Raw genomic sequence first — 27,151 nt, forward strand, 5'->3', positions numbered from 1 at the left:
CCCATTAAGTCACCGGAATATATATATATAGAGAGAGTATGTGTGTGTGTGTGTGTGTGTGTGTGTGTGTGTGTGTGTGTGTGTGTGTGTGTGTCTGTGTGTGTGTGTTTATTCACCTATTGCTTTGTTAGATCCTGAAGCTGCACAGGGCAAACTGCTGCATCAATATTGCACTGCAGCAACGTGTGATGTGTGTGTGTGTGTTTGAGACTGTTTGTGTGTTTGTGATGTTGCATGTAGTTGGGGACAAAAAGCCGGTTTTGCTTACGTGCATTAAGATGTTTGCTGTTACGTTTATATGTCTGTATATTTGAACAAGTATAGATCCTTGCATTTGAGTTTGTTCTGTGTGTGTGTGTTTGTGTGTCTTTGTGCGCGCGCATGCATGCGTGACTCACAGCTCGGTGGTGTCCTTGGGAATGCCCTTGGGCAGCGAGTGCAGCCCTCTGTTGCTGCAGCGCACCACGGCGTCTGAGCACGTGCAGGCGTCAGGACAGCCAGACGTAGGGAGACAACCATTATCCTCAACACCTGGAGAGAGAGAGTCACGGAGAGAGGGATATTAGAGAGAAACAAAAGAGAAGGAAGAGAGGGATCAAGGATGGAGACTTAAAAGTGGACAGAGGACACAGAGAAAACAGGGGGAACAGACCGAGGAGAAAGGGGGAAGGAAATAAAACAGACAGAAAGAAAGATAGAGGTTGGGAGAGGCAAGGGCAAAAAAAGGAGAGAGCAGAGAAGAGATAAAGGAAATGATAGAAAGATATAAAAACTAGAGTTAATTCCAGCCTAAGCTTTTTTCATGAGTAATTTACAATCCATATCAAATGAGTAGAGGCCATTAAATCAGCTGCACTTGTGCTTCAACATCTGGCTCAGGACCTGCAGGCAGGTCGCAGTAGGCTAATATCAAAACCCTTAAGATGACTCTGGATAAATACTGAACAGATGTTGATAGGATGGGCTTTGACAACTCCTGTAAATACGATGACAAAATAAAAAGTTGCAACATGCGGCAGTCGTTAATCCACCTGCATTGTAACATTGAACCTTTTTTCCACTTCTTCATTCATGATTAAAGAACTGGCAATTTGTAAATTCTAATTCTGTTTCGTTTCATCTTTAAAAATCTGTTTAGACTATGCAACTATGTGTCACACACACACCCACCGACACATGGCACGCACGAAAACCCCCGTGAATGATCGTAATCATTCCAGCTCTACGAGATAAGACGGATCAGAGACTGGAACGTTGTTCTTGGCCTGAAACTGCTTCAATTTTCCTGACTGACAGAGAAACTCACACACACACACACACACACAGCTTTAATCTAGCGCTGCCTTTTGTAAATAGTTGAACTGCGGCCCCAAATGTGAAACACGTTGAGTTAAAACCATAATGAGGGATAATGAAGAGTGGACACGAAGCCAATAACAACACAACTGCAATCTGAGTCGGTGTGTGTGTGAAAGAAAGGGAAACAGGAAGGAGAAAAAACTGTTTTTTTGCTCATGTGTGCTCATATTTTGCTGTTTTTGCCTCTGTGCCAATACGCTGCCACATGCTTACATGCGAGTGTAGGTGTATGTGGACATTGTGCAGCAGAGTTTGCTGCACATTCCTTTTGTTAAATAGCAATCTCCTTCTTTCCTTATGGCCATTTTTCTTATTCTCTTTGTAGTTTTCTAATTGTGCTCATGTCGAAACGTCTAATAAATGGGAGCTTAGGTTTCCCATTGAGGAGCGGAGTGCTCACGAGAACATGTTTTATCTAAAGAGTGGAGCTGTGCAGCGAGTCCACGGGGATGTGGAGCCGTGGGCGGACTCACTCTACAGTTGGCTAATTGAACTAACATCTAAATCGAGCTAAATATCCTCTCACAAATTCAATTAACTTTACCTTTCCCTTGGCTGCCTCTGGACAACTCAACAGCCATCACAGTCAACTTTAAATAGACCGGACTTAGGGACCTGGGTTCTAGACAAGTGTGTGTTTCTGTGCTTTTGTTCTTTTGAGAATCAATTTCAGATCATGGACATGTCAGCGTTGCCTAGAGGGGACATTGCTCCTTCCTGGTGTAAGTCAATCAATCATGTCTATGTCAGAGAATGGATAAATAACCTGTGTTTAATGGTAGTCGTTTTTAGAGTATTTCTGTGTACATTGTATATATGATATGGGTGTAAGTTCATGTAAATACCAGTCTTTACCATTTCAAAGTCAAGTATGTGCAGCTGAGTGAGTTTGAAGGTGGTGTGTGTGTGTGTGTGTGCTTGTGTGCTTGTGTGTGTGTGTGTGTGTGTGTGTGTGTGTGTGTGTGTGTGTGTGTGTGTGTGTGTGTGTGTGTATGTGTGTGTGATACAAGAATAAATATTAAGATCTGATACAATCTTAGTGTTTCCGCTCTTGAGCCAACCCAGCTAACTACTTTCCAAACTCATTTTCAGTAAATGGTTGCAGCGCAGCTACAGGAAATTAGAAAAGTGTAATGAATGCAGAGAGACTCAGGAGGGAGAGAGAGACGCAGAACCCGATACAGAGAGCGGGCGAGTTTGAAGTGTGAAGCCATAAAGACAGAAAAAAAGGGGGGAAAGGGGAAGAAAGAAAGATGTAACAGACGGGACAGCCAGACCACACTTTGCTTATGGCGTCAAAGCCGAGGGCCTGAGTAGCTATAGGCAGGCATCGCCGTGGTAACAGCAACGTCAGTGTAAAAACCACAAGCTGATGTCATCCAGTGGTTACTGATCATTCTGTCACGATACCCGGCTGACCGTGTATGAATATCTGCTGACTAAACACATCCCATAATAGACGTTTTTGGGATGAGTATCTGGACAGTTTGTTGCAGAGAGACAAGAATCCAAACTTCAGTCCAGAAAAAACCAAAAGACATGAAGTACCTGAGGGTGTCAGACGATTCCACTGTGATGTCACTACATTCCCTCTGTGAAGAATTGATTTTACTTTTGTCTCTTTTGGGAGATTTATAAATTGGGGCCTTGCCTTAACGCACTCATTACAACTTGCTCTGGGAAAAAAACATTATGTAATCGTGTAGATGTAACATGGAATGGAGTTTTCTCTCCTGACCTTCTCTTCTCTAACCTGCACTGCAGTCGACTCCTTCAGAGCTATGTGCTGCACAAAGGACTTTCTCTGAGTCACTGTATATTGGACTTTACCATCTTTCTTTAAAAAGTGGAGAAAGCACTCAGTTATTAGGATGAGTAAACATGATACAAAGACATTTAATTCACCTTTCAATCCCTCGACTCATGCTCTTATCTGAGGAGGACACATGGCTGCGGACTGACACGTCGTTTGTTTCGGGCTGTCACCTTTGTGGCTTCCTGACAATCCAGTGTCATTTCAAATTCATATGGGATTTACAGCCCCATCACGTCTATTGTTAATTCGTGGATTATGTCTAAGCCCTGATATTTCAATTTTTTTTCATGGAATTAAAGCCAAAAAACAATTATTCTGTTCTGAGGGACAGGACGAGGGGCTCACCGTCACATGTGAAGTCCGGGTTCGCCACGTCCTGGATGGGGATCTCCTTCAGGAAGGCTGGTTTCTGACAGCGAGGGTTTCCACTGACCACCCGCGTCTTCTTCAGCCACTGACCGAGCCAGGACAGGTGACAGTCACACACGTACGGGTTGGACAGGAGGTTGCTATGGAAATACACAGGGACAGTAAGACAGAGACAGAAGGAAATTGTCATTCATGTAAATAAGAACAAATATAGATTGGAGACAAAGACGGAGGAGGACGAGAGAGAACGGGAACAACAGAGAGGCAAAGAGAAAAGGTTATCGGTTATTTTTATTCACTTTGCAAAGTTTGAGAGCCGCCGAGTGACAAAGAAAAGGTGGCAGAGTGAGAGAAATTGTAAAGGAGGAAGGAAAGGTCATCTGTCCATTTTATTCATTTTTGATCTCTCATTTCTCATCACATTTGATCTCTCATTGCATTCTGTTTCTTTTACAAAACCGCTCATGTAATATTAACGAGCCACATTTGAACTGAATGCAGCGAACGCAGCATTTGCAGCACACACTAGGGAGGTGGTGGCACCTTGACGCTGCTCTCATCCACTCATTTTCTGGCACAATTGACAAAGATTAATAATAAACTATAACAAAAATAAAATCAACAGGAAAAACTTATATTTCGTGCAGCTGCAAGTGCCACATTGCCTCAGATCATGTTTCCTGCTGAACTAATAAACCTGAATTCTGCTGTTTGTGCTCCAGTATTAATGGTTTGCTGTTACAGATAGCGACGAGTTATTTCCTCATTTCCTTGTAATGAACTGACCTCGCTGCGTGGCTACCAGACCTAAGCTAAATCCCTTCCTTCCTTTGCAGAGTGTTAATCTTTTAATTAAATGGACAAACTCTATAGGGAAACAATGCACTAAAAATGGAGGCAGATATTAGAACGTGTAAGAGTGAAAGAGGAAGAGAGTAAGTGTGAAAGAAGACAAAAAAAGAACATAGGAAAGATAAGAAGAGGAACAAAGGAGGAGTTAAAAACAGAGGGTGTAGAAATGAAGAAAAACGTTCATCTTTCTTTCATGCCAAACCGCCGGCAGGTGTTGCATACCAAATCCAATGTTGCAACAAAGCCAACGAAAAACTAATGCTGAAAAATATGAATGGTGACAAATGACGGAGTGGAGGGAAATATAATATCTCTCCATTTGTGCAGTGATAATCACGAACAGCCCCACTGAGAAGTTTGAGTTAATGTAAAATGAGCTTCCATCCATTCTCCACCTCTGTTCTCCCTGTTCTCTCTCTCTCGTCTGCCACCTTTCCTCCCAAAAGACCCGAGAAGAAACTGGAATCGAAGATGACAGGTACACAGCAGTGGAGAGAAAGAACAAGGGAGGGAAGCATGGACGAAAGAAAGAGCGTAGAGAGGATGTGAGGAGACTTTTTTTTAAAACTTGGTATGTCTCTGTTTGCCGTTGGAGAAACATGTCAGACCCTGTAATGTTTTATTGACATGATGATGTATTATTTACAGCCTTTGCGGGGTTAGAAAGTTGAAAAAATAGAAAACACTCCTCTCTCCTCTTTGCGTCATGCTCTCTGCTTCCTCACAGTAAGGTTGTGTTGCAGGTTAGAGGTCGTCATGACTTTACTTCATGGTATTTCTCAATAATCAACATCCTCACACAAACTCCAAACTCACAAGAACAGGAGAGAGGGAGATAAAACAAGAAGAAGACACAGAGGATGAAGTGAGATAAAATGCTTTGGGGGAAACAAGCTGAGAGATAAGAATAATAATGGGATTGAAATAAACAAAACGGAAATAAACATATGAAGATGAAGGACGATCGAGGGATGCAACTCACATGGTGGACAGGGAGTGTAGTGTGGAGAAGGCTCCCGGGGCGATGCTGGAGATCCTGTTGTCGTACAGCGACAGGAGACGCACTGAGCTCAGGCCTGTAAACGTGCTGTTGTCGATGCAGCTGATCTGGTTGCTCCTCAACATTCTGCAAACACAACCACAGAATATTTAGTAAATGATTCTAAAAAGCTCTTAACACAAAACTTTATCTTAAAATGATCTAATTAAAGGTTCAGTGTGTAGAGTTTAGTGACATCTAGTGGTGAAGTTGCATGTTGCAGCTGAATAACAGTCACTTCACACTCCCCTTCCAAACATGAGAGAACCTTCGGTAACTTTCAATTGTCATTAAACTGGAAAGGTGTTTAGTTTGTTTAGATGGGCTACTGTAAAAACATGGCTGCCTCCGTAGAGAGGACCCGTTCTCAGAATTTGAATATAAAAGGCCCATTCTAGGGTGGAGAAAACAACAATTTGTACAATGTAGATAAAAAACACTATGGAAAACATCACTTATTTTATATTCAGTTTCTGCTAATAGATCCCTGATAGCTAAATCTTACACACTGAACCTTTAACACTTTAAGTATTAATATTGTTGCACAAAGTTTAAAAAAGCCTTAAAATTAAACTGATGAACCAAGAATAGATTTTACTATATTTTTTAACTTAAGGGACGTTTTTTCAACAGGCCGTCGTAGTGTACGAACTATCTGCATAAAAAACTACAGAATTTACATAATTCATGTGGATAAAAAGAGACAAAGAGGTTGAAAGAACATAACTGATAATGACATGGATGAAAGATAAAAAAGAAACTAGAGCTAAATTCAAACCAGTCCCCACAAGACAAACGCGACAGACTCCGTAATATGACATTAGCTTTGACATTCAGTCATTCGGGACCAGGCTAACTGAGTTAGTTAGCATTAGCGATCTCTGGGATGGGCTAACCTAGTTAGCAAGGCTATTACTGGAGCAGGGAGCTTCTTAACATAATACAGAGACAGCCATGATACCATTAGAGAGTCATTAGGCGGCATAGATATATACAGGATAGCATTAGCTAGTCATTACTGAGCAAACACAGACATCACTGGCTCGGGGTTCTGTGCACTATCCTGTAACTTCTAATTGGACACCAGCCTATTTATGGCGGGCATCTAAATGAGAGGAATAACAATATGCTGTCATTAGCCTTGATTTCAGGGTATAAGCGAGCAGACAATCCCGCCCATTTCTCTTCAGTTTGTCGAGGAAACAAAGTAATGAAGTTCACCCCAAGTCTGATAGAAACACAAGTAACAGCACTAGTGATGACCAACGATGACCCGGTGGCCATTTTGAAGGAAAAATCTGAGCTTGGTACAAGAACAACTTAACCAGACGTAGAAATAAAAAAAATACTTTGACGTTGTACAAACACGTTTATTTTATAAGTTTGTTGTATTATTTATTACCACTGTGACAACAAAAATGTTGAATCTACCCACATATACAACTGCGCACAATCACATGCACTGTCGTGAACAACTTACAGAGTTTTCAGGCCGATGAGGCCCCTGAACATGCGTCCCTGCAGTCCAGTCAGCTTGTTTCCTGTCAGGAGCAGCTCCAGAACTCCACCCGCCCCATCGAATGCACCCTCACGAATGTCCCTCAACTTGTTGTTGCTCAGGTTGCTGCAGGATGGACAAAGAAATGACAGATTGAGCTGATTCTCACATTTAGGGTTTTTTGTGTTTGTCATGGTTTATTCCAGGATCGCCTTTGCAGAGAGACAACATAACCACATCTGCAAACACAACATTCCCACTTTCCTAAAGTAATCAGTCACAGCCATTCAACTAATAAATGTTATCCTTTTCTCTCTTTCATCTTAATGTCCTCATTTTGTACTATATATACTGATAACAGCCATTACTATAAAACACAAAGCACAAACACACACACACATACATACACGCAAACGGACATGCACGCATGCATGCACACGCACAAAGTAAATGAGACAAGTGGTCACAGACAACTGAAGACAATCACTATCTCTCTTCCTTGCAGAGACATTGAGAAAAATGAAAATGAAAAGAGCATTTGGCCACAGAGACAATAACTGGAGATGATAGCTATCACAACTACTGCAGCTTTCATTCATTCATAGGTAGTTCTGTGCGTTTTCTTATCAGCTTCGGCTGAGAGGAGAGGAGATGGGAGGAGGGAAGAGGAGAAGGGAGCAACAAAAAGCAGATGAAGAAGAAGTAAAGAGTTAAATTAACAATAAAATAAATAACAATGCAGACAAACTAAGAAACAGGAAGGATAAGAGAGAGGTGATGGGAGGAGAGGAGGTGAAGAAGGGAGGGAAGGAATTGAGAAAATGGAAATGAGTGTGAGCCAATCTATATCGTCAGTGACACTGCTAGATGGTTAGCAATTTCCTCTCCAATAAATCAACTGCTGCTCTCTGGTCTGTCTTTCTCTATCTCACTCTGACGCACACATGCACACACGCACAGACACACACACCTGTGCACAATCACATGCACTGTTGTAGGATAAGCACTGACTGTAAATCTGCAGCGAAGGCCCAACTTCTATTTCCATTCAATATTCCCCTCCTCCATACCTCAGACCCCCCCTTCTCTCACTCTCTCACGTTCTCCCTTCAGTGACTCCTCTTCCTCTTCCTCTCGCAAATGTCTCTCTCATTTTCACTTCTCTCCTCTTTGCATGTTTTTTCCCCCCCCTTGTGCTTAATATCTTCTTCAACCTTGCTCCTGCCTCTTCAACCTTCCATTGCATTTCCTCTATCACATTTTTTTCAATCCTTTTCTCTTCCTCTTCATTTGTGTTTTTTCAATGCAATCCTTATTATCTGTCCATCCACATTCGTCCTTCCGTTCTCATCAATCTGTTGTGATTTCAGTCATTTTGTAATTGCAAAGCTTTTTTACGCTATAGACAAAAAAAGAAACTGACTGAAAGAGAGTGAATATGAACAATATGCATTTAGAAGTGACAAGGAAACATCCATCATTCTTTTCAAGGGCTGGATGTAGAGACACAAAAATGAAAAAGCAAACATCCCACCCAAGTCCTAACTGCAGAGTACTGAAAAGATGAGAAGGGCTTATGTATTCATAAACACACACACACACACACACACACACACACACACACACACACACACACACACACACACACACACACACACACACACACACACACACACACACACACACACACACACACACACACACACACACACACACACACACACACACACACACATACACACACACAAGCATGCACGTACGCACACAGAGATGGATGTTTATACGTACATCTTCTTCAAGTTAGGCAGCTTCTTAAATGTCCCTGCAGTCTCCAGGACGGCAATCTCATTGTCGTTTAACCGCCTACAGAGAGAAAGATAGAGGGAGCGAGTTAGACATTTATTCTTTCATGAACCCAACTGTGTCGAGTGAACACACACACTCACACACATATACACACACAAACACAAATGAACATGTACGTACACACACACACACACAAACACAAGATAGAGGGAGGCTGCACGTCAGGGAGGAATGACCGTGTGAAGGTTAAGAGGCCTTTAGTGACTGTTGAGAGAAGAGAAGGGAAGAGAAGAGAGAAATCTTTTCTATGTGGTCATCAATACCCATAGTGCCCTGAGCCAGGAGGAAACGGTTTAGGAGATAGAAAGCTAGACATCTGCTTTATTGAGGTAATTTGTACTAAAATTGTGTTGCTAAAAGGATGCTCGGTGTGTGTGTGTGTGTGTTTGTGTGTGTGTGCGTGTGTGCTATTGTGTTTGTGTGCGTGTGTTGGTTAAACGAGGTAGAGCAAGAGAAATTGAGGACAGAAAGTTAAAGATCAGCCGGAGGGATGCACTTTCTAATGAGATACTGACAAACTCAAGAGATGGATCAACCTGGATGGAACCAAAGTAAAAAAAACACTTTTCAAAGTCGGACGTGGATCGGGGATGACGGCAGGAACACGATAAAACCTTCACTGTTGTGCTGAAGTTTGCATAGATTGCGAAGATGAGATAGTGAAGATTAAACACTTCTCTTTACCTTGTGAACCAGGACTCTCAACATCCACTCAGAATGCACATGAGCTTTTTATCGAGTGCAAATAACTCTCTTAAGACTAATTCTTTCATGCCTGTTGAACACTATCAAGGCTGATGTCAAGGATTTCCATGGCTAGTGGAAATAACCACAACGAAAAAAGACAGAGTGATAGACAGAAGAGAGATATAGCATAAAAAATATATATAAACCTTCAGCTCGGTCATAACCTCCCCTGATTTCCCCTGATAAGGCAGGTTACAGGGCAGCTTGTGTGTGTGTGTGTTTGTGTTTGTGCCATTCGACAACCCTGTGGTGGATTATGTTCTTGGGGAAAAGGAAAGAGAAACAGAAAGTGAGAGGGTGTTGACAATGGAAGAAACTTTGATGTGGCCTCCAACCAACCATAAAGGACGAGATTTATATTTTTTGACGTGAGGCACCCTGAGAATGGATGGAGAGAAAAGAACGGGGGAAATGGGAAGATTCAACTTTTTCAGGGAGAGAAACCGAAGCAAAGAGACGAAGGGACGGAAGAATCTGGGCCTAATGGGGTGTGAAATACTGACATTATTAGTGGCACCCATGGTTGAGTTCACCATTATACAACTAACCTCCATAATTGATACGATGCCAAACGCCCTGCATCTGCTGCAGTGCTCTCCTATTCTGCAGCGATGCTCTCCATTAGCAGCACAGTGACAGCAGCAGCAGACGCTCTCCATCCTTCACCCACATTCTAAAGCTGCTTGTGATGCGGAGTTATTAGGCAAAACTTTGCTTCTGGCTGGATTCCTATTTCCTGTGTGGATATATATTAGCTTGTTGAATATTCTGTCCAGGTGCTGAGAGTAAAAGGGGGCTTCGCTACACACTTCGGTCTCGAGACGCAGTTTCGAGAACCACTTCTTGCTCTCAAGTTTGGATTTGACAACTTGGGAGCGATTTTCACCTCTGCCCAGTTATGTTTTCACCGCTGTATGTTTCTTTTTTTGCAAGATTCGGCAAAAGCTACTGGACGGATTACCAGGAAACTTGGCAGAAGGATGTGGATATGTTTTTCTGCAGATCTGGAAGAGGGAGTTTTCTTTAACATCGTGAGATAGGGCATTTATACATATATATGCACATATTTTTCAGATCATTTTTCTCTTGTTTGACTCATCATTTGATTCTAGCTCTAAACAAGTAGTTTTTTCAGCATACACACTGACTTTTTAACCTTCCTCACACTTTTCTTGTTTCTCCCTTTCTATTTTTCAGCAATGAAATAAATGATCCATGGGACTGTTCAGTATTCTAGTGTGAGACCCTTTGCCAGACATCATGATGGTTCCTTTGGGACTCGGAGGGAGATGGAAAAGACTGTTGAGAGGCATTTTGCTCTGGGAGCTAAAATGAAGACTGACATTCATGGTAGTGCACAGAGAGAGGCAAGAAGAAAGAGACGGCTGTATTGGCATGTATTGTGGAGGTTGTTTGTGTGAGTCTGCAAGTATGTGAACCCACATGCTTATGTTTTTGTGTTTTCATTTGGCTGAGAAAGTGACAACGTCCTTAAATCTGATGTTTTATTATATCTTGTCTTAGGTGCATTCGAATGTATGTAAAATAAATACAAACAGGCCAACTCACAGGTCTGTGGTGTGCTCTGGGATGTGTGGAGGTAAACGGGTCAGTTTGAGATTGGAGCAGTCCACGACGGTGCCTTCACATCGACATTTCTCCGGACACACCAGGTCCTGGAAACAATCGCCGCTCAGACGGCTGCGGTAGTCTTCCTGACCTGCGGAGGAGAGAGGGAGAGAAGATGACGAATGGAGAGACAAAGTGATAAAGGAGAGGAAAGCCAGGTAAATGAAGTCAACAGGGGAGTAGCAGACAGAGAGAGAAGAGAGAAGAAAATGATGGACAGGAAGAGAGAAGACAGATTTTAATGTTTGGGATTTGAGCTTACAATCCCCTATGAAGGCAAAAAGAAATATTAATTTAATAGCAGAAAGAAAAAAAATCATGCATATTCAAATGTAGCCACATTGGTCTGAACTGCTTCCAGCTGAAGTTTAATTGTTCAGGAAAGTCGACTTCTGTTCAGCTGTCAGCGGTTGTAAGACATTAAGCCAACTCGTAATGTGCAGGACATTAGCGATTTCTTAAATAGAACGTATTTGTACGATAGTTGCCCCTGCAGTATTTCTCTGTGTACGGCGGTAGTCATGGAGCTGATGCTGGGAGGGCTACCACTGTAAATCAAATTAACAAACTCAGATCCAGGTGGTTTTATGGAATCATCTCGCAGATAAATGTGGTTTAACCCCGGATGTTTTGGTTTAGCACAGCGAGCCAGAGACCACTTCTGTTATTTAGATATAATGTGAGCAGATAGTATTTATGACTGCCAGTGCCTGTGGAAGAGACCTGGTTTACATCACGCAGCACATGTAGTTGTACACCACACATACACTTCTCACGATTATCATTCCCTCTTTCTGCTCCTCGCTCTCTTGTTTCAGCTTTGTTGTATATTAGTAGAACGTCTCTCTCCTGGCACACTTCGCCCTTTATGGCAAAGAAAACTACTGAGACCACCTAGTGAGATTTTCCCAGTGAACAACCTGGATTTGAACTCAGTAAAATGATCACTGCGCGTCAAACGTTGTCTCATCTTTTATGAGATGTGGCCAGCTCCCTTCAGTGGCAGGATATTTTGGAATAATGTCTCCCGGCTGCCACAAACCTTGTTGGTTGGCAAGTTGACAGTAAGGAAAGACCAATGAGAGAATAGTAAAACAAAGAAAAAGAGCGAGAAAACAACCAAGCCAAGAATAGAGGGGAGGATTTTTATAATCTCGTAACAGTAATGGTTAGAGGACATTTCTTTAAAAGTTTCTATGTCCTCATCAGTTGGAGCAGAACCTGGTGAAGGAGTTTGCACAGAGGCGGGGGAATCAGCCATGCTACACACTGAAGCACTGGAAGGTTTCACAGTCGAGAGAGGTGCACCGAGCATTTCCCTTTATGTGGTTTACAAAGACTCTACTTTCCAAAGCAAACACTGAGCATCCCTGGAAGAAATATGTGTTTATGCATTTAAACAGTTGAGCAGTGACAGTGAATAAAAACCTTTTGAGTCAGTAAAGGGAACCCGGTGGAGTTTTTAACCAGCAGAGCTATGGAGCCAAGTGTTTATAAGTGTGGGTCACCATTGCTTTTGTACTGCACATGTGCATAAAGACACATGTATACGAATCCACACACATTGGTGTTGAAATGATAATCCCAGCTGTAAGTATTGTGTCTATTCCACAAGTTGTTGGTGCAAAGAAATGAAATAAAGCAACAACAAAACAGCAGGTAGTAAAAAAATTTAGTAAACATGGCATAAAATGTAATATTAGAGACTCTGGATTTGTTAATGTTTTGTGAGGAAGAGAATGAATTTAACCAGATTGTTAGACTTCAAAAAGACACATGATGAGTATTTGTGAAAAACACTGACTGTAACCATAACTCCACAGGGCACCTTTAAATTCCCAGTAGAAAACCAGTTAAGTATAATCAAACACTGTTAGTATATTGATATCTATGGCTGGTCTATGTCAACAGTTATAGTCCCATGCATCAGATGCTCTTAACATAAATGCAACAGAAGAAAAGTGATTAGCCCCCAATTTTATTTTGCTCCAAGGCGCGTGATTGGCTGGGAGAGGCAGGTGGGCGTGTGCTCGGCGGTCCCTGGCGCTTGACGGAACCATGTGATGTCACAGTAGGCGGGGCCACATGGTTAGATCAAGCACAAGAGACAGCTGCACGAACCAATCAGAATGCAGGTCCACACAGGAGGAAGGCGGGGCAACAGAGAGCTGTCAGGGTCCATACAGGAGAGGAGAGGCAACAAGACAGCCGCAGATCCACACAGGAGGGGAGGCGGAGCCAAAGAACTGTCCACCAATAGCAAAGCTGTCCACCCAGCTCTGCAGAGGAAGAGGAGATGCAGGGAGGAGGCGTGGCGGCTGCAGATAGGAGCGGCTGAAGCAAAGAGGACGGCCAGAACCGGCTCAAGAGCATTTTGTAACTTAATTATCTTGATGAGCACCAACATGAAGGAGTTTGACCTTCAACACTAAAGATACTGCACATGTGCTTAAACCACCTTTACCTTTTAATAGTATTTGTTGTTAATGCGATTAACGCTGTGCCCAGTTTAGACTGTGGAAAACACGACAGTTAGATAAGTCAGCTTAACAGATGAAAATAAGATGAGTGCTTGAAAAATCTATTTTCCAATTTTTTTATTTGTATTTTTCTTTGAGATTATTATAGTTTATAGTTTGTTTTATTCTGTTATTATTGGATGTTTCTTTAGTTTTCAAGTTCTTACTAAAACCAAAATATTTGTGACAGAAGATGGTGACTGAATAACACTTATTGTATAAGAAACACAGCATTTCCTCACATCCAGTCATAAGAATGCAGCTGTTTGGAGAATTTTTCTCAACCTCTTCTGATAATTCTATTACATGATCATCTTGTCTCTTCACAATCACATTCAGTATAACATTAAAATCATAGTTTGAACTGAACACGCTGCTTTGTAAAGCAACAATTTGCTCGGCTCCCCGGTTCGAACACAATTCAAATAGATGTTAAAATGTCTGCAAGGGGATTTAAAAAATAAATTTTCCATCGAGTCATAAAACAGGCACAATATTTAAAACAGGGAAAACAACTTGAGGAGCCACTGCATCGCCACAGACACATCGTTTGACACAAGTGGGCGATCACATCAGAGGCCGGTCCCTGCTGAGTCGGTTAGTGTGCTGCTTCAATATACTGAATTGGTCTGTGTTGTAATTAGTGAGACCCATGACTCGTATCAAAGGAAATAACAGTAATAAAAAGCACCCCACACAGAGACAGAGAGAGAGAGAGAGAGAGAGAGAGAGAGAGAGAGAGAGAGAGAGAGAGAGAGAGAGAGAGAGAGAGAGAGAGAGAGAGAGAGAGAGAGATTGGATGTGTAAGCTTGTGTGTGTTTTAGTAAATACAAACAAATCCCAGCTCCTGCATTTGTTTGCATTTTACTATCGCTGCTTTCAGACACTGTCTACATGTCTACATGTGAGTTTACAGCAGGAAGATGTCTGCCAAAAATGGCTGATGTGAACACTGATGTCTTACCTGTGCACCTGAACTTCTTGCCTTTCACCTGGCTGAGCCGTTTGTTAGCCAGCCTCCTGGGGTGGCTGCAGCGAGCGCCGCTGGTCTCGATGGGATTGTCAAACAGGTAGTCGGCCAGCCACTTCAGGTGGCAGTCACACATAAAGGGATTCTGAGCCAGATGACTGAGAGGGGTGAAGGAGAGAGGAGAGAGGGGGGAAGATGAGTTTGTTATTGAAGTAAGAACAGAAGAGAGTTGTAGAGGGTTCCCACAGAAGTGTCTCAGGTGTCATGTTTTAAAAAACACGTCCCCTTTCGACTCTCATTGGACAAAATCAATCAAAAATGCATGATTCTCAGCTTTAGTGATGGTATTAGTGTTCTTCTGATATGTTCTTACAGAGTCTTGATGGAGCGCAGCGGGGCGAACAGTCCCTTGCTGATGGTTTGCATCTTGTTGTCGTACAGTGAGAGCAGGTTGAGGTTCTGCAGGTCTTGGAAGGTGTTGACTCTCAAACAGTTAATTTTGTTTGCGTTCAGAAGCCTGAAACACAAGGAGGAGACCAGTCAGCATCTGTTTACTTATTAAACTTTATAATCTCTCTGCACGACACAAACAACAAAATAAACACATATGCAGATAATGAGATAGTTTATTTGTCTCTGATGCACGTCTACTGCAATTCCACAGTTTTTTACCCCACCGTGTTTTTCTGCTTTGCTAATTCTTTCCTTGTCCTCACCCTCTCCTTTCCTCTACACACACTCTTTCTTTGTAGCAATGACCCATAAATCTGAAAATTGTGGTTTTATGATATTTTCACTCTCTTTTCTGGGGCATGAGGGGAATATGCACTGTTGTGCAGGGTGGTGCAATATCTAGTTTTGATGGGGGATACAGGTGGTGAGGGGGAAGAGAAGAGACAGGACGGGATGGAGGAAATAATAGAGTAAGACAGAGAAGGGACAGGTGAGAATTTAATTTGTAACGACACCAGTGCACAGGAGAGAGGGACGGGGGAAATGAGAAATGTGATTGAGGGATTAGGTAAATGACAGGAAGGGTGTTAACCTCCACTCTTCCCTCCATCTCAGTTTTATCATACCCATGCACTCATTAACTTATACATTTACACTGTCAGCTTTTCCCCTGTACCTGTCTCGTCTCTTTTTGCTTTCTCTTCACATTCAACACACATTTTCTGTATTTTCTTTCATTCTTTGTTTCTCCATCTTCCCCCACAGACTCCCATATCTCCTCATCTTCTTTGTTTGACAGGTGACTAATTCGGGAGTTGGTACAGCAGCTCAGCTTAATCATCAAGTCATCCTAACGAGCGCCTATACTGACAAAACCCAGTTATTCTATACGTGCACACACTCTCACACACACACGCTGCTCTGCGACATATCCACGCCTCATTAGGCAGCTCACAGGGGGAACTAATTACCTGAAACTGCACCAGTAAAACAAAGCAGCGCACAAAATACAAACAGCCGAGCGGCAGCTATAGAGAGCAATAAACACATCTTAGTCGTGGAATGTGGACGAGCTGCTTGATTCACCAGCGAGAAGCTGCCATATAATTTATAATTATTACACCATATAGAGGAATAACATCATATGGAAATTTCTATCGCATTGACCATGTTTTTTCAGGGATGTGAATATCAAAGTACATATTCCCTCTCTTTTCCTGCTGAGGATCCATTGACGTATTGCCTCCTGACGGATGATGTGGCAAGACATTAATATTAAGTGGTTATTTAGTCCTTTTACTGATAATTGATGGTCAGTTTATGAGTCTAACATCATGACAGGGTTTAAGGGAAACAAAGTGGTAATGATGATACATCACACTTAAGATCCGTCCATCCATTATCGTTGCTGCTTTTCCTGTCAGGGTCCCAGGGGGAACTGGAGCCAATCCCGATTAACATTGTGTGAAAGGCGGGTCACAGCCTGGACAGCTCACCAGCGTATCGAAGGGACAAACAACCATTCAGAGGCACATTCAGACCCACAGACATTTCAGAGTCTGACCCAGCCCCAATTTGCATGTCCTCCAAGGAAGCCGGAGCACCGGGAGAAAACAGAGAACGACCTTCAGTCAGAAAGATCATGGTCAAGCTGAGATTAAAACCAGGAACCTTCTTCCCACTTAGCCATGGAAAAACAAATTCAATTTAGATTTTCTTTTTTTCTGTTTCCAATCGTTTCTGGATTTGTACTGTATGTCTTCTTCCCATTGTCTCCTCCCCTTCTTTCCCCCAAAACCATCCGTCCCTTTATCTATCCCTCTATCCCTCCCTCCCCCCTCTCTGCCTGGACTATGCACCATGCATCCCAATGATCCACCTAAGCACGTAAAAGGTGTTTGTGGGTTAGATTCACTCATCCTCATTTTCTTCGCTCCACTTGACTTTACGATGGAAAGGCCCAGAACATTAGCTGTTTCTGCAGCGGACTGCGGCATTCTCCAGGGCCGTATGCCACACACACACACACACACACACACACACACACACACACACACACACACACACACACACACACACACACACACACACACACACACACACAAACACACACACACACACACACACACACACACACACAAACACACACACACACACACACACACACACACACACACACACACACACACACACACACACACACACACACAAACACACACATACAGACAGTACCAATGTAGCCATCATAGCAGCCAGAATTTTTTTTACTGCATGCCGAAACTACAGCTGCAGCTTGAATCTGTGCCAGTGCACCGTTATTCAGAATTTATAGTTTTCCTCTATGTAGACAGTAAATATTGGTGGAACAACAGGGGATGACAGGTTTTACCACAGTGCACCAATTTGGTTCATGTTGATCATTTAAGAAAAACCCACAGCACATGCAGACACATACACATGGTAAAGAACAGATGGAGAGTTAATGCACATGATGAGGTGATTCTATAGTCTGCTCTGATGCTCTGTAGTGAAGTACTGGTCCTGTGATGTGGGTGATGCTCTCTCCCTCATGAAATTACCACCATATACTACAGCAATAAGAATCTGTAACATTGGCCTGAGCTGTGATTATGGTTCAGTTGTAGTGTAGCTTATTATGCTGCTTTCATATGAGCCAATGCTTCCAGAATAAGATGAACTGTGGGGAAATTCCATTAACTCTTTCCTCAACTAATTCAGTTTGTCTTCTCCTTATTCTTTGTCGCTATTTTTGGTTCTGATTAACATCCATTTCTCACACTTCTGATCCATCGACTTCCAAAGTTTAGCAGAGTGGTCTGCATACACAATGAATCATCAATCAAGGGAATTCTCTCCCTATTTGCAAATTGGTGGACATGTTGTCTGTTTTTCATATGTCTTGCATATCATCATCTGAAATTTTTGTGTTCAACTCTGATTACCAAATTATAGAACCTTTAACAGAATTTTTTACTGTTACTTATATACAACACAACTAGGACACACACAGGTACACAATCAACATAAGACCACACAGCCAGTACTTACAGCAGCTGCAGGGAAACCAGTCCTTCAAACAATCCCTTGGGCAACTCGGTGATCTTGTTGCCATACAGCACCCTGCACAGGACAGACAGGACAACGTCAAGTTAGTTACAGTGTGTACCAGGCTTTGATTACTGGTTTAAATGCATACAGGATGTAATAAAATACTTAATGTACAATATTCCTGATGGCCACTGCTCTTCATTAACCAGTACTGACATTTTTTTTATTCTCATTAAATTGAATTTCTTTCATTCATAATATCAATACAGGAGAGTTTATATGATGCCATTGAGACAACAATAACAATTACAGTGATTCTGCAAAATGTACAGCTAGGAATTTGAAATGTCTACTTATCTTAGTAGATGCCTTTATTTTGTTTTCAGCAAATAAAAACATGACTTGTAATATGAGACAGTTTCAGGAGACAATACCTGTTCCACAAAACAATACAACATTATTCTGAAGACTTGTCCTTAGTTATTACTGTGTTTGCCTGCACTGTCCATCTTTTATATTGATTTATACTCAAAAGGCAACACATATTATCATTATATTTGGCAGAAGTGAAATAAAACCCATCAAGATCACCCTAGTAAGGAGAACTGGAGACAAAATGTTTCCAGTGCGGGGACATTTCTAACAAACAAACCCCAAAGCTCAGCTCATTCATTCCTGCACAGAAGCTTTTTCCACTGAGTTCCCTGTTTTGGACCATTTGTCTTATTTGATTCTCAAAAACTGAAATTACTTCAACTGTAGTTTGCAACCATATAATTCACTTGAGCAATTTTATATTTTGCTACATCACCCCTCAGATGGCCTCTGCTGCAGAAGGGCTGCCTGTCCGTGACATTCCCGTTGAGTGTGTGTGTGTGTGTGTGTTTGTCTGTGTGTGTGTGTGTGTGCATATGTGTGTTCAATCTTAACACCCAGGGGAATTCACCTTGTCTGCCCCTTCTTGTCTGACTGTCTGTCTCATTTTCATGCTCAAGATTGAGTCAAATTAAACTGTCCTTCATGTTATTATCAACCTCTGACACACACACACAAACACGCACACACACACACACACACACACACACACAGCTCATACACACACTACTGCATTATGCCCCAGTTGTCAACATCGAGGGCGACAACATTTTTATTTGCTAAATCTCTTGTAACACAATTACTTTCCTGCCTTGATGTGTGTATGTGTAAACTAATTGAAATGTGTGTGTGTGTGATTGTGTGTTGGCAAGCGAGTGTGTCGTACTTACAATGAGGTGAGTGAGCGAAGGCCACTGAAAGCATCAGCAGCAACGTCAGAAATCTGGTTCTTACTTAAGTCACTGGGGGAAGAAGAGAAGGAGAGAGAGAGAGTGAGTGAGTGAGAGGGAGAGAGAGCAGATAAGTGCATCACTGTAAAACACAATGATGGGGTTCACTCAGCGTGGATGTCCTAGAACTGTCTGACAAATGATCATGAGAGACTACATCAGCCGAGGTCAAGGCAAGGGGAGAGGAGTATGAAAAGAGAGAGAGAGAGAGAGAGAGAGAGAGAGAGAGAGAGAGAGAGAGAGAGAGAGAGAGAGAGAGAGAGAGAGAGAGAAAGAAATGAAGTGATGGAGAGGTGAAGGTAAGAAGTAAAGTGACAGAAGCTAAAGAGAGAGGGAGAGGGAGAGAGAGAGAGCAAAGAGAGCGAGAGAGATGAAGTGATGGAGAGGTGAAGGTAAGAAGTGAAGTGACAGGAGCAAAAGAGAGAGAGAGAGAGAGAGAGAGAGGACTGGAAGCAGAGGCAAGTTAAGTGCAGTTAATGTCATTCACTTCCACCACTGTGAGATACATTATTCAACACTGTCGAGGTTTAAATCCCAGCATGTGTGTGTGTATTTGTGTGTGTGTGTGTGTGTGTGTGTGTGTGTGTGTGTGTGTGTGTGTGCGCGTGTTCATGTTGGGTAGGAGCTCAGATGAAACATTTGATGAAGCTGCAGTACTGCATGTAGCTCACAGTCTGGAAATGTTAAGGACATCAATTACTGATTATCCATCCGTTAATTAAAGTTCAAGATTCATAAATAAAATGCCTGCTGCATATCCAGTACCAGTGTGTAGTGCGTCTGTGTGTGTGTGTGTGTGTGTGTGTGTATGTGTGTGTGTGTGTGTTGTGTGTAGTTGTATCCAAGCAGACTCACATCCTCTTCAGCTTCTTGTAGGCAGTGAAGGCTCCTGCTGGGACACTTTTAATCAAGTTCTGCTCCAAACGACTGAGAGAGAGACAGATGGACAGAGAGAGGGGAGAGAAGGGAGAGGGGGGGGAGACAAATTGAGTTAGTTGATCTTTAACAACCCCCTTAGTTTAAAGAAATTATACAGATATACACTTCATCTAAAACATAAAAAGAGAAAATATGTTTAAAGTCTTAGCTACAGAATAACACGGATAGCATTTATATCCTTTGACACTAGGTATAGAAAAAAATCATTGTTTATCATCATTGACACATGTTTATCCCTCAAAAAGAATACAATCTACACAATATTGTGAATCTGTGAATCTTGGATTTTTTCATCCACAAATTGAACGTAGAGAGTTTGATTGTGTTCCTGTCAAAAGGGTATATATGAACACTTCTCATTTTTAAGATAATTTATTATTTAATTCCACTTGTTTCCCCAATGAGGGGAAAGGTAGAAAATGGAGGAGAGAAAGACGAGAGAAGAGTAAAGGAGGTAGAGGAGGAGAGGTGGAAAAAGAAGGTCATATTAGTACAGCAGACTCCCCGTGGAAGCGAAGTCGGAAAGGAGAGCAACAAAGGAAGGAGTGGAAAAGTGTGAACAACTTGGGGAGAGGAAGAATCAGAAGAGAAGAGGGGGATGCGGTGAGGTCCCAAGGCCGGCCACAGGGTCAGCTGTCAAAATGATAAATGGGAAGTAATCCGCCCTTTTTCTTCCTGTCCTCCTCCTCTTCAGCCACCACTCAGGCCTGCTCTTTACCTCCACTCTCCACCCCTCTCTTCCTTTATCTATCCATCTATCAATTATCTGTCTGTCGTGTATTACTGTTTGTATTTAACCTCTAAGTTGCATCAACCTTATTTTATGATGTTAAACTTAAACCCATTTGCTGAGATTTATTTCATCAATTTGTGACTACGTCTCTGAAACGCTGTTTTTAAACTTGACTTTGAAAACAACACAACTCTAAGTGGCTGGCTGTTTCTTGGCTTGTTCACCCGTGTCTCTACATTACTGCACCTCACACCCCTGGCAGCCAACAACACCTTATTTAAGCTAAGAGGTCAAACTAAATCAAGGGTGTATAGATATTGACAAAGGCAATCTGCACACACAACAAGTTACAAATTATATCAGGGGCCGTAACACAAGGTTGACACAAAGACACTTAGGGGCTCAATATCAAAGGGTGAATTAAGGGGAAGACATTTTAAGAGGCTATATCAAAAAAAGAAATCTATAGGCCGAGGAGCTGATTAAACAACAAGTGAAACGGGAGACGGGCTTGGCAGGTGTGAAGGTGCACGATGGGAGAACACACACAGACACACACGCACACACACACACACACACACACACACACACACACACACACACACACACACACCCTTGGCAGTGATCCCTGCCACCAACATGCAGAAAGATGACTTTGTCTCATTTGGAGGACTGACAATACATCATCCTATTACACTCGATTGTTTCTGGCTGCAACAACAACATCTATTATAATGGATCCAATGCTAATGCTATCAGTGTGTGTGTGTGTGTTTGTGTGTGTGTGTGTGTGTGTGTGTGTCCTCAAGAGAGTTCATCAGATATGTTTTGGAGCCTGTGGCTTTATCAGAATGCATATCTGAGTGTGTCTCAGCATAAGAATGTATTTGTGCCAAACTAAGTCTTTTGCTTTAGGAAAGAAAACTCTTGGTCTGCACATACGCGTGTGCATTGGTATGTGTGTGTGTGATTCTATTAGTTATGCTGGGGAGGTAAAGCGCTCTTGGTGTAGCGTTGCAGGGGGAGGATTGCTCCTTTACTCACAGACCAATCAAGCAGCTGTCCTCTGTACAAACAAACAGGGTACAGCGATCAATAGGGATATCAAACACGTCCCACTGTGGGGGGGATGTGTGTGATTACTTATGTGTGTAAGGGACGAAAAAGAGCAGAGGAAGAGGAGGGGAAGTGTCTCAGGGATTGACCGGGACAGACCACTGCAAAACTCAAAAGTTGAGCCACAGTCCCAAGTTCCTCATGGTGAATCACACACCGGCCTGGGAAACCTCCACAAAGTTCACAGTGAAACTGACAGGGAAAGATATTCAACCACAAGAAAAGTCCTGCATTCAAAATGTTACTTAGGTGCATAAGTATTAGGAGAAAAATTATGGGGTTTCTTTCCAATCTTTATTCAAGACCGTGGTCTTTAATTTTGAGAGGATTATTTCTTCATTTCATGTTCATGTTTTGTGCTGTTTTCTCTCAAACCCTGGCCTTCTCTCCTAAATATCCCCTGTGCGGACCTACTAATGTTTGTTTGTCTGCACACAGATGTATTGTTGTTATCATGGATGTATAATTCCCGTACCACAAATATGCTTTCCCCAATTTAAGATGAAAAAAGATAATAGCACCATTAAGATAGATAAGACCCATAACGGCGAGTAAATCGTTAAACCTGGTTACACTGTAACCGCCTGTATTGGACGCTGTGAGAGGTGAAGCAGCAGCAAGGAGATGTTGGTCCACATCATACCTGGAATTATATTGGGGGATTTTGACAGAGTAATTTCACTAAAATGAAAAAGCTGGAACAGTAATCAGAGTTCATGAGTGCAGAAGCAGCCTGAGCGTGAGGAGAAGGACTCAAACTGAATCACTGGTCGTTTGTTCAGGAAAGTAAATCTGAGTGCAGACAATCAGAGAAAATCTGCTAACAAACAGGATTCAATCAAGACCAAGACTCTCCTCTTAAAAGATAAGAAAGTAAATCAATATCCAATTTACTTGAAATATAAAAAGTAAACATACTAATTTTGCAGAATGGCCATGCTACCTGTCATATAGTTACCATAGAAACATGTACCTATACCTGGTAAATAAGTATAAAGTATAAGGTTCTGGTTATGTGCTTTGCACCAGTCAGTCTGGACGTATTGAACTTGTTTCACTTTTGAGGAGAACAAAGTAAAGACAGTCTTACATCTCCACGATGCCCTCCGGCAGGTTGGCTGGTATTTCGGTGAGGCCTTTGCGACGACAGTCCACGATGTTGTTGTTGCAGCTGCAGCTCTGGGGACACACGGCCAACTGGGGGACACAAGTCCTCGTCTCGGTCTGGGCCGGACCTGTAGAAAGTGACGTACAGATAATGTCCACGGGGTCAGTCTCTGGAATGACTGAGCAGATACTGGGTTTTTTAAAACTGTGATCCATCAAGACTCTTCTTTATCAAGTGAAGATACATTTTTACTTCAAAATTCAAAATCCGAAAATCCATAGTTTGAATCTCTCATGACATCATCCTCCTTCTGTAGTGAAGACATTAAGAAACAGTAGTATTCACTGAATTTTACTACAAAATTTTACTCCTGGAGAAGGACATTGATTGAGGAATAGGTAAGGAGGAAGGGAAGGAATGAAAAGAGAGAGAGAGAGAGAGTGGGGGGGGGGTATTGTATAATGTCGGCAGAAAAATCGGGGCTAAAGGCGAATAAAGAGGCAGCAGCTTGACAGTCTATTAGCACAGAGAGCTGAATCAGAGGCCTCTAAACATCACCTATACTATCTGCGGCTGATAACACCACTGCTCTTACACCGGCCTTTTAGCTGATTATGCGCTCTACACGGTGTAACTCTCTCAGTGTTATAAACTCCATGCTGAGCTGTCTGGAGACGATAACAATGCCGCTTGTAATAATGGCCTTTAGGTTTATTACGTCCTCTGTATACGTCAAAGAGTCAGCTCTCTGCGGCACTAAATTCAAATGTGCACAATGTACACTCGACCCTCTGTGAAGTGTGTCACATATACATCAGTGCGTCTGAACTGTTTGGGTCAATTCTTTGTAAAAACATTATTTTACAGTCTAGATTTAGTTCGGAAATTCAGTGCATGTGTCAATATTGTGAAGCCAAAACAGGCAGCTACTCTGCAACAATATTTTTACAGTGTTTTTCCCCAAAACCAATGAAAGATTACGAGTGAAACTAGAAACTAAAAGCACAGGGGCTCTTTAAAAATAACTGCTTTGAGTCAAGTAGCAGTAATATCACTGTGATGATCGCAGAGAGTACACAATGTTCTTCAGCCTGACCTTCAGCTACGTGGATAATTGAGTAAAATCATATGTGTGTAACTTTTAACTCACCATTGCAAACAAAGTCCTTCTTCTGCACATCCGGGACGTTGAGGCCCCTCATGTGGGCGGGGGCCATGCACTGAGTGAAGGGAGCCAAGCCCCTTCTGGCTCGGAGCCAATCAGAGAGCCAGGACAGGTGGCAGTCACAGTGGAGGTTGTTGGAGTGCAGACGACTGAGAGAGGACGAGAGAGTAGTGTGACATTAAAAACAGATTTCAGAGCAAAAGAAGACACGAAAAGAGAAAATTAAAACAGCAAACCTTTGATTATGAAACATTTAGTGAAATTTGTGAGTGTATTTGTATTTGTTTCTGTATTCAAACAGGTTGACTTTTTCACACAGTTTACATCCTTGACGGTGCTTAGGTGAAACACTCACACACAAACACACAAAGTAATATCCTCAGCTCTCATTTCCCCAAGGTCTGTGACAATATGTCTCCCTCTAGAGAGACGCCACTACAGCTTAATCACAATCTATTCAGAAAGACAGAGACAGAAAGAGGGGAGCAGAGGTATGAATGAAGAGGACACTTAGGAAAGAGACGGAGAAGAGGGGGAATGATGTAGAGATGAAGAGAGGACGCACAGACTGAAAACCAGAAAGGACAAAATAATACAAAGAGGTGAATAGAATCCAAAAGACACAAAGGATGAAAAAATCAAATCAAATAAATGATGATTTTTTTCATTTCTTTCAATGATTCTTGGTTATCTTGGCTTTATGGGTATAATAGTGACAAGACATGTGATTACATGGGGTACGTCTTATATTTCTAAGCCTAGATAGAACCCAAGACAAATATATTTTAAAAGATTTGTTTTTCAAAGTTATGAACATGTATGGTTTCTCAGATGCCTCTTTTTGCATGTGTATTTCGTCATGCATTTATTTTTGGTTTCATTAATCTCCGAGCTTTTCTCTTCTCCAGTGGGACAAGTACAACTTTTTTTGTGGTGTTCAATGCATTGCAAACTTAGATTTGAAAAATTCAGTTGTACCCTGTTTTCAATTCGATTCATTATTATTTGCATGGTGCCAAATATCTCGAGATGCTTTACAAAGCACAGTCAAGACATTCCAATGTTTAAGCTCAAAACGAGCAAATTCACTTAATCACATTTCAGCAGAAGATTTATGGGGAGTTAAATTAATATTAAAGACATTAAATTACAATGTTTCGTTTCCACAAAAACAGCCATTAATTAAAAGCTGCTGTTTAGCATAGGAAGCTTCAGGTGATGCTTGACAGAGCTGCACTGGCTGGGTTTGACACCTTGAGAGAGAGAGAGATGAAGAGGATGAGGAGGATGAGGATGAGGAGGAGGGCTGATAAACAGCAGAATGTCTTGTCAGCGTATTATATGCCAGCCGGGATATCTAGCCTTTCAGAAGACAGGCCTCCCTTTGTAATAAAGCAGAGGACAAATCCTGTTATGGAACAGAGATGGGCTCATTGATGCTAGCAGCGGGGGCAGAGGGTTTTAATACCATTCTCGCATTATAAATCCAGTTTATAGTCCAACCCCTGCCTGGAGATATCCACGTCCCGCCCCACCCCCGGCTCAGCCTTAATTACTGACAAGTGGGATTAAAAAACAGGGGAGAATGGAACAGGCTGGGGGTCTGGAGGAAGTGTGTGAGTGTGTGTGTGTAGCTGTGAATCAGCGATAGCATTCGCTGTGCTTATTGGTTGCAAACGTGTGTGAGTGTGTGTGTTTATATATGGGCAATGTGTAGCTGTACGTAGGTGATAGCATTTGTTATGCTAATTAGTTGAAATGCGTGTGTGTGTGTGTGTGTGTGTGTGTGTGTGTGTGTGTGTGTTTGAACTGTGCATGTGTCTCTCAGTGGTTTGCTTTATATTTTCTCCAGAGGGGATACCAGCCACATCTTTAGTGTAGTGAATTTCACAAACACACAAGCAGTGGGAGTTCTAATCTTTCCATTGGTTCAAGTTTCTGAATGAGAGGCACCATGAGGTGATATCATTACAGTTAATAGAATAAAAGAGAAAGGGAGAGAAAGACATGAGACCAAATATTGATAAACGGATGGATAGAGGGAGAGGAGTGAGAGAAAACCAGAATGAACTGTACACAGTGTATAAGTAAGCAGCTGTATGAAGAGACCACAGATCAATGTGGTGGAGGAGGTGAGCCATTTCATTTAAAAAGAAGTTTCCACACACACACACAAACACCTACATACACTTCCCCAACTTCACCGCTAATCGAATCAGGGACATCCCTAAACATTTGATTGAATGAGTCATTTTTATAAAAGCAGCAAATTCAATCTTGGGATCCGAGGGCGGCAAAAAAACTGACAAAATGTATTAGAGAGGAGGTGGTGAGCAAGAGGAGGAAGAGGAGGCAGCGTGGGAACTGAGTTATGAACACTGGACATAGAGGAGATGGAAAAAAGGGGAGTTGGGAGGAAGAGGAGAAATGGGATCAAGAGGAAATGAGGGTGCAGAAGAAGACAGGTGAAGAAGAGGAGGAGGAAGCCGAAGGTAAGAAGGGAAAACCCTAAAGTAAGGATGAAGACATTTTAGCCAAAAACGATGGGATGGAAGACAAGAAGGGCAACAGAGGAAAAT

General features: G+C 42.2%; 1 protein-coding gene across 1 annotated transcript in view; it reads right to left on the reverse strand.

The window, feature by feature from the left end:
* The window catches only part of slit3 (slit homolog 3 (Drosophila)), a 222,472-nt gene that overhangs the window by 33,377 nt on the left and 161,944 nt on the right, over window positions 1–27,151 (reverse strand). The window contains exons 8-20 of the mRNA XM_061079769.1: window positions 24,558–24,721; window positions 23,390–23,534; window positions 20,367–20,438; window positions 19,452–19,523; window positions 18,187–18,258; window positions 15,038–15,181; window positions 14,659–14,822; window positions 11,116–11,266; window positions 8,722–8,796; window positions 6,916–7,059; window positions 5,379–5,522; window positions 3,521–3,684; window positions 399–531 (exon numbers count right to left, since the gene is read on the reverse strand). Of these exons, the coding sequence (XP_060935752.1) occupies window positions 399–531; window positions 3,521–3,684; window positions 5,379–5,522; window positions 6,916–7,059; window positions 8,722–8,796; window positions 11,116–11,266; window positions 14,659–14,822; window positions 15,038–15,181; window positions 18,187–18,258; window positions 19,452–19,523; window positions 20,367–20,438; window positions 23,390–23,534; window positions 24,558–24,721 (1,644 nt within the window). The remainder of the gene's footprint in view (window positions 1–398; window positions 532–3,520; window positions 3,685–5,378; window positions 5,523–6,915; window positions 7,060–8,721; window positions 8,797–11,115; window positions 11,267–14,658; window positions 14,823–15,037; window positions 15,182–18,186; window positions 18,259–19,451; window positions 19,524–20,366; window positions 20,439–23,389; window positions 23,535–24,557; window positions 24,722–27,151) is intronic.

This window comes from Limanda limanda, chromosome 10 (genome assembly GCF_963576545.1).
Source record: "Limanda limanda chromosome 10, fLimLim1.1, whole genome shotgun sequence".
Classification (NCBI taxonomy): domain Eukaryota; kingdom Metazoa; phylum Chordata; class Actinopteri; order Pleuronectiformes; family Pleuronectidae; genus Limanda; species Limanda limanda.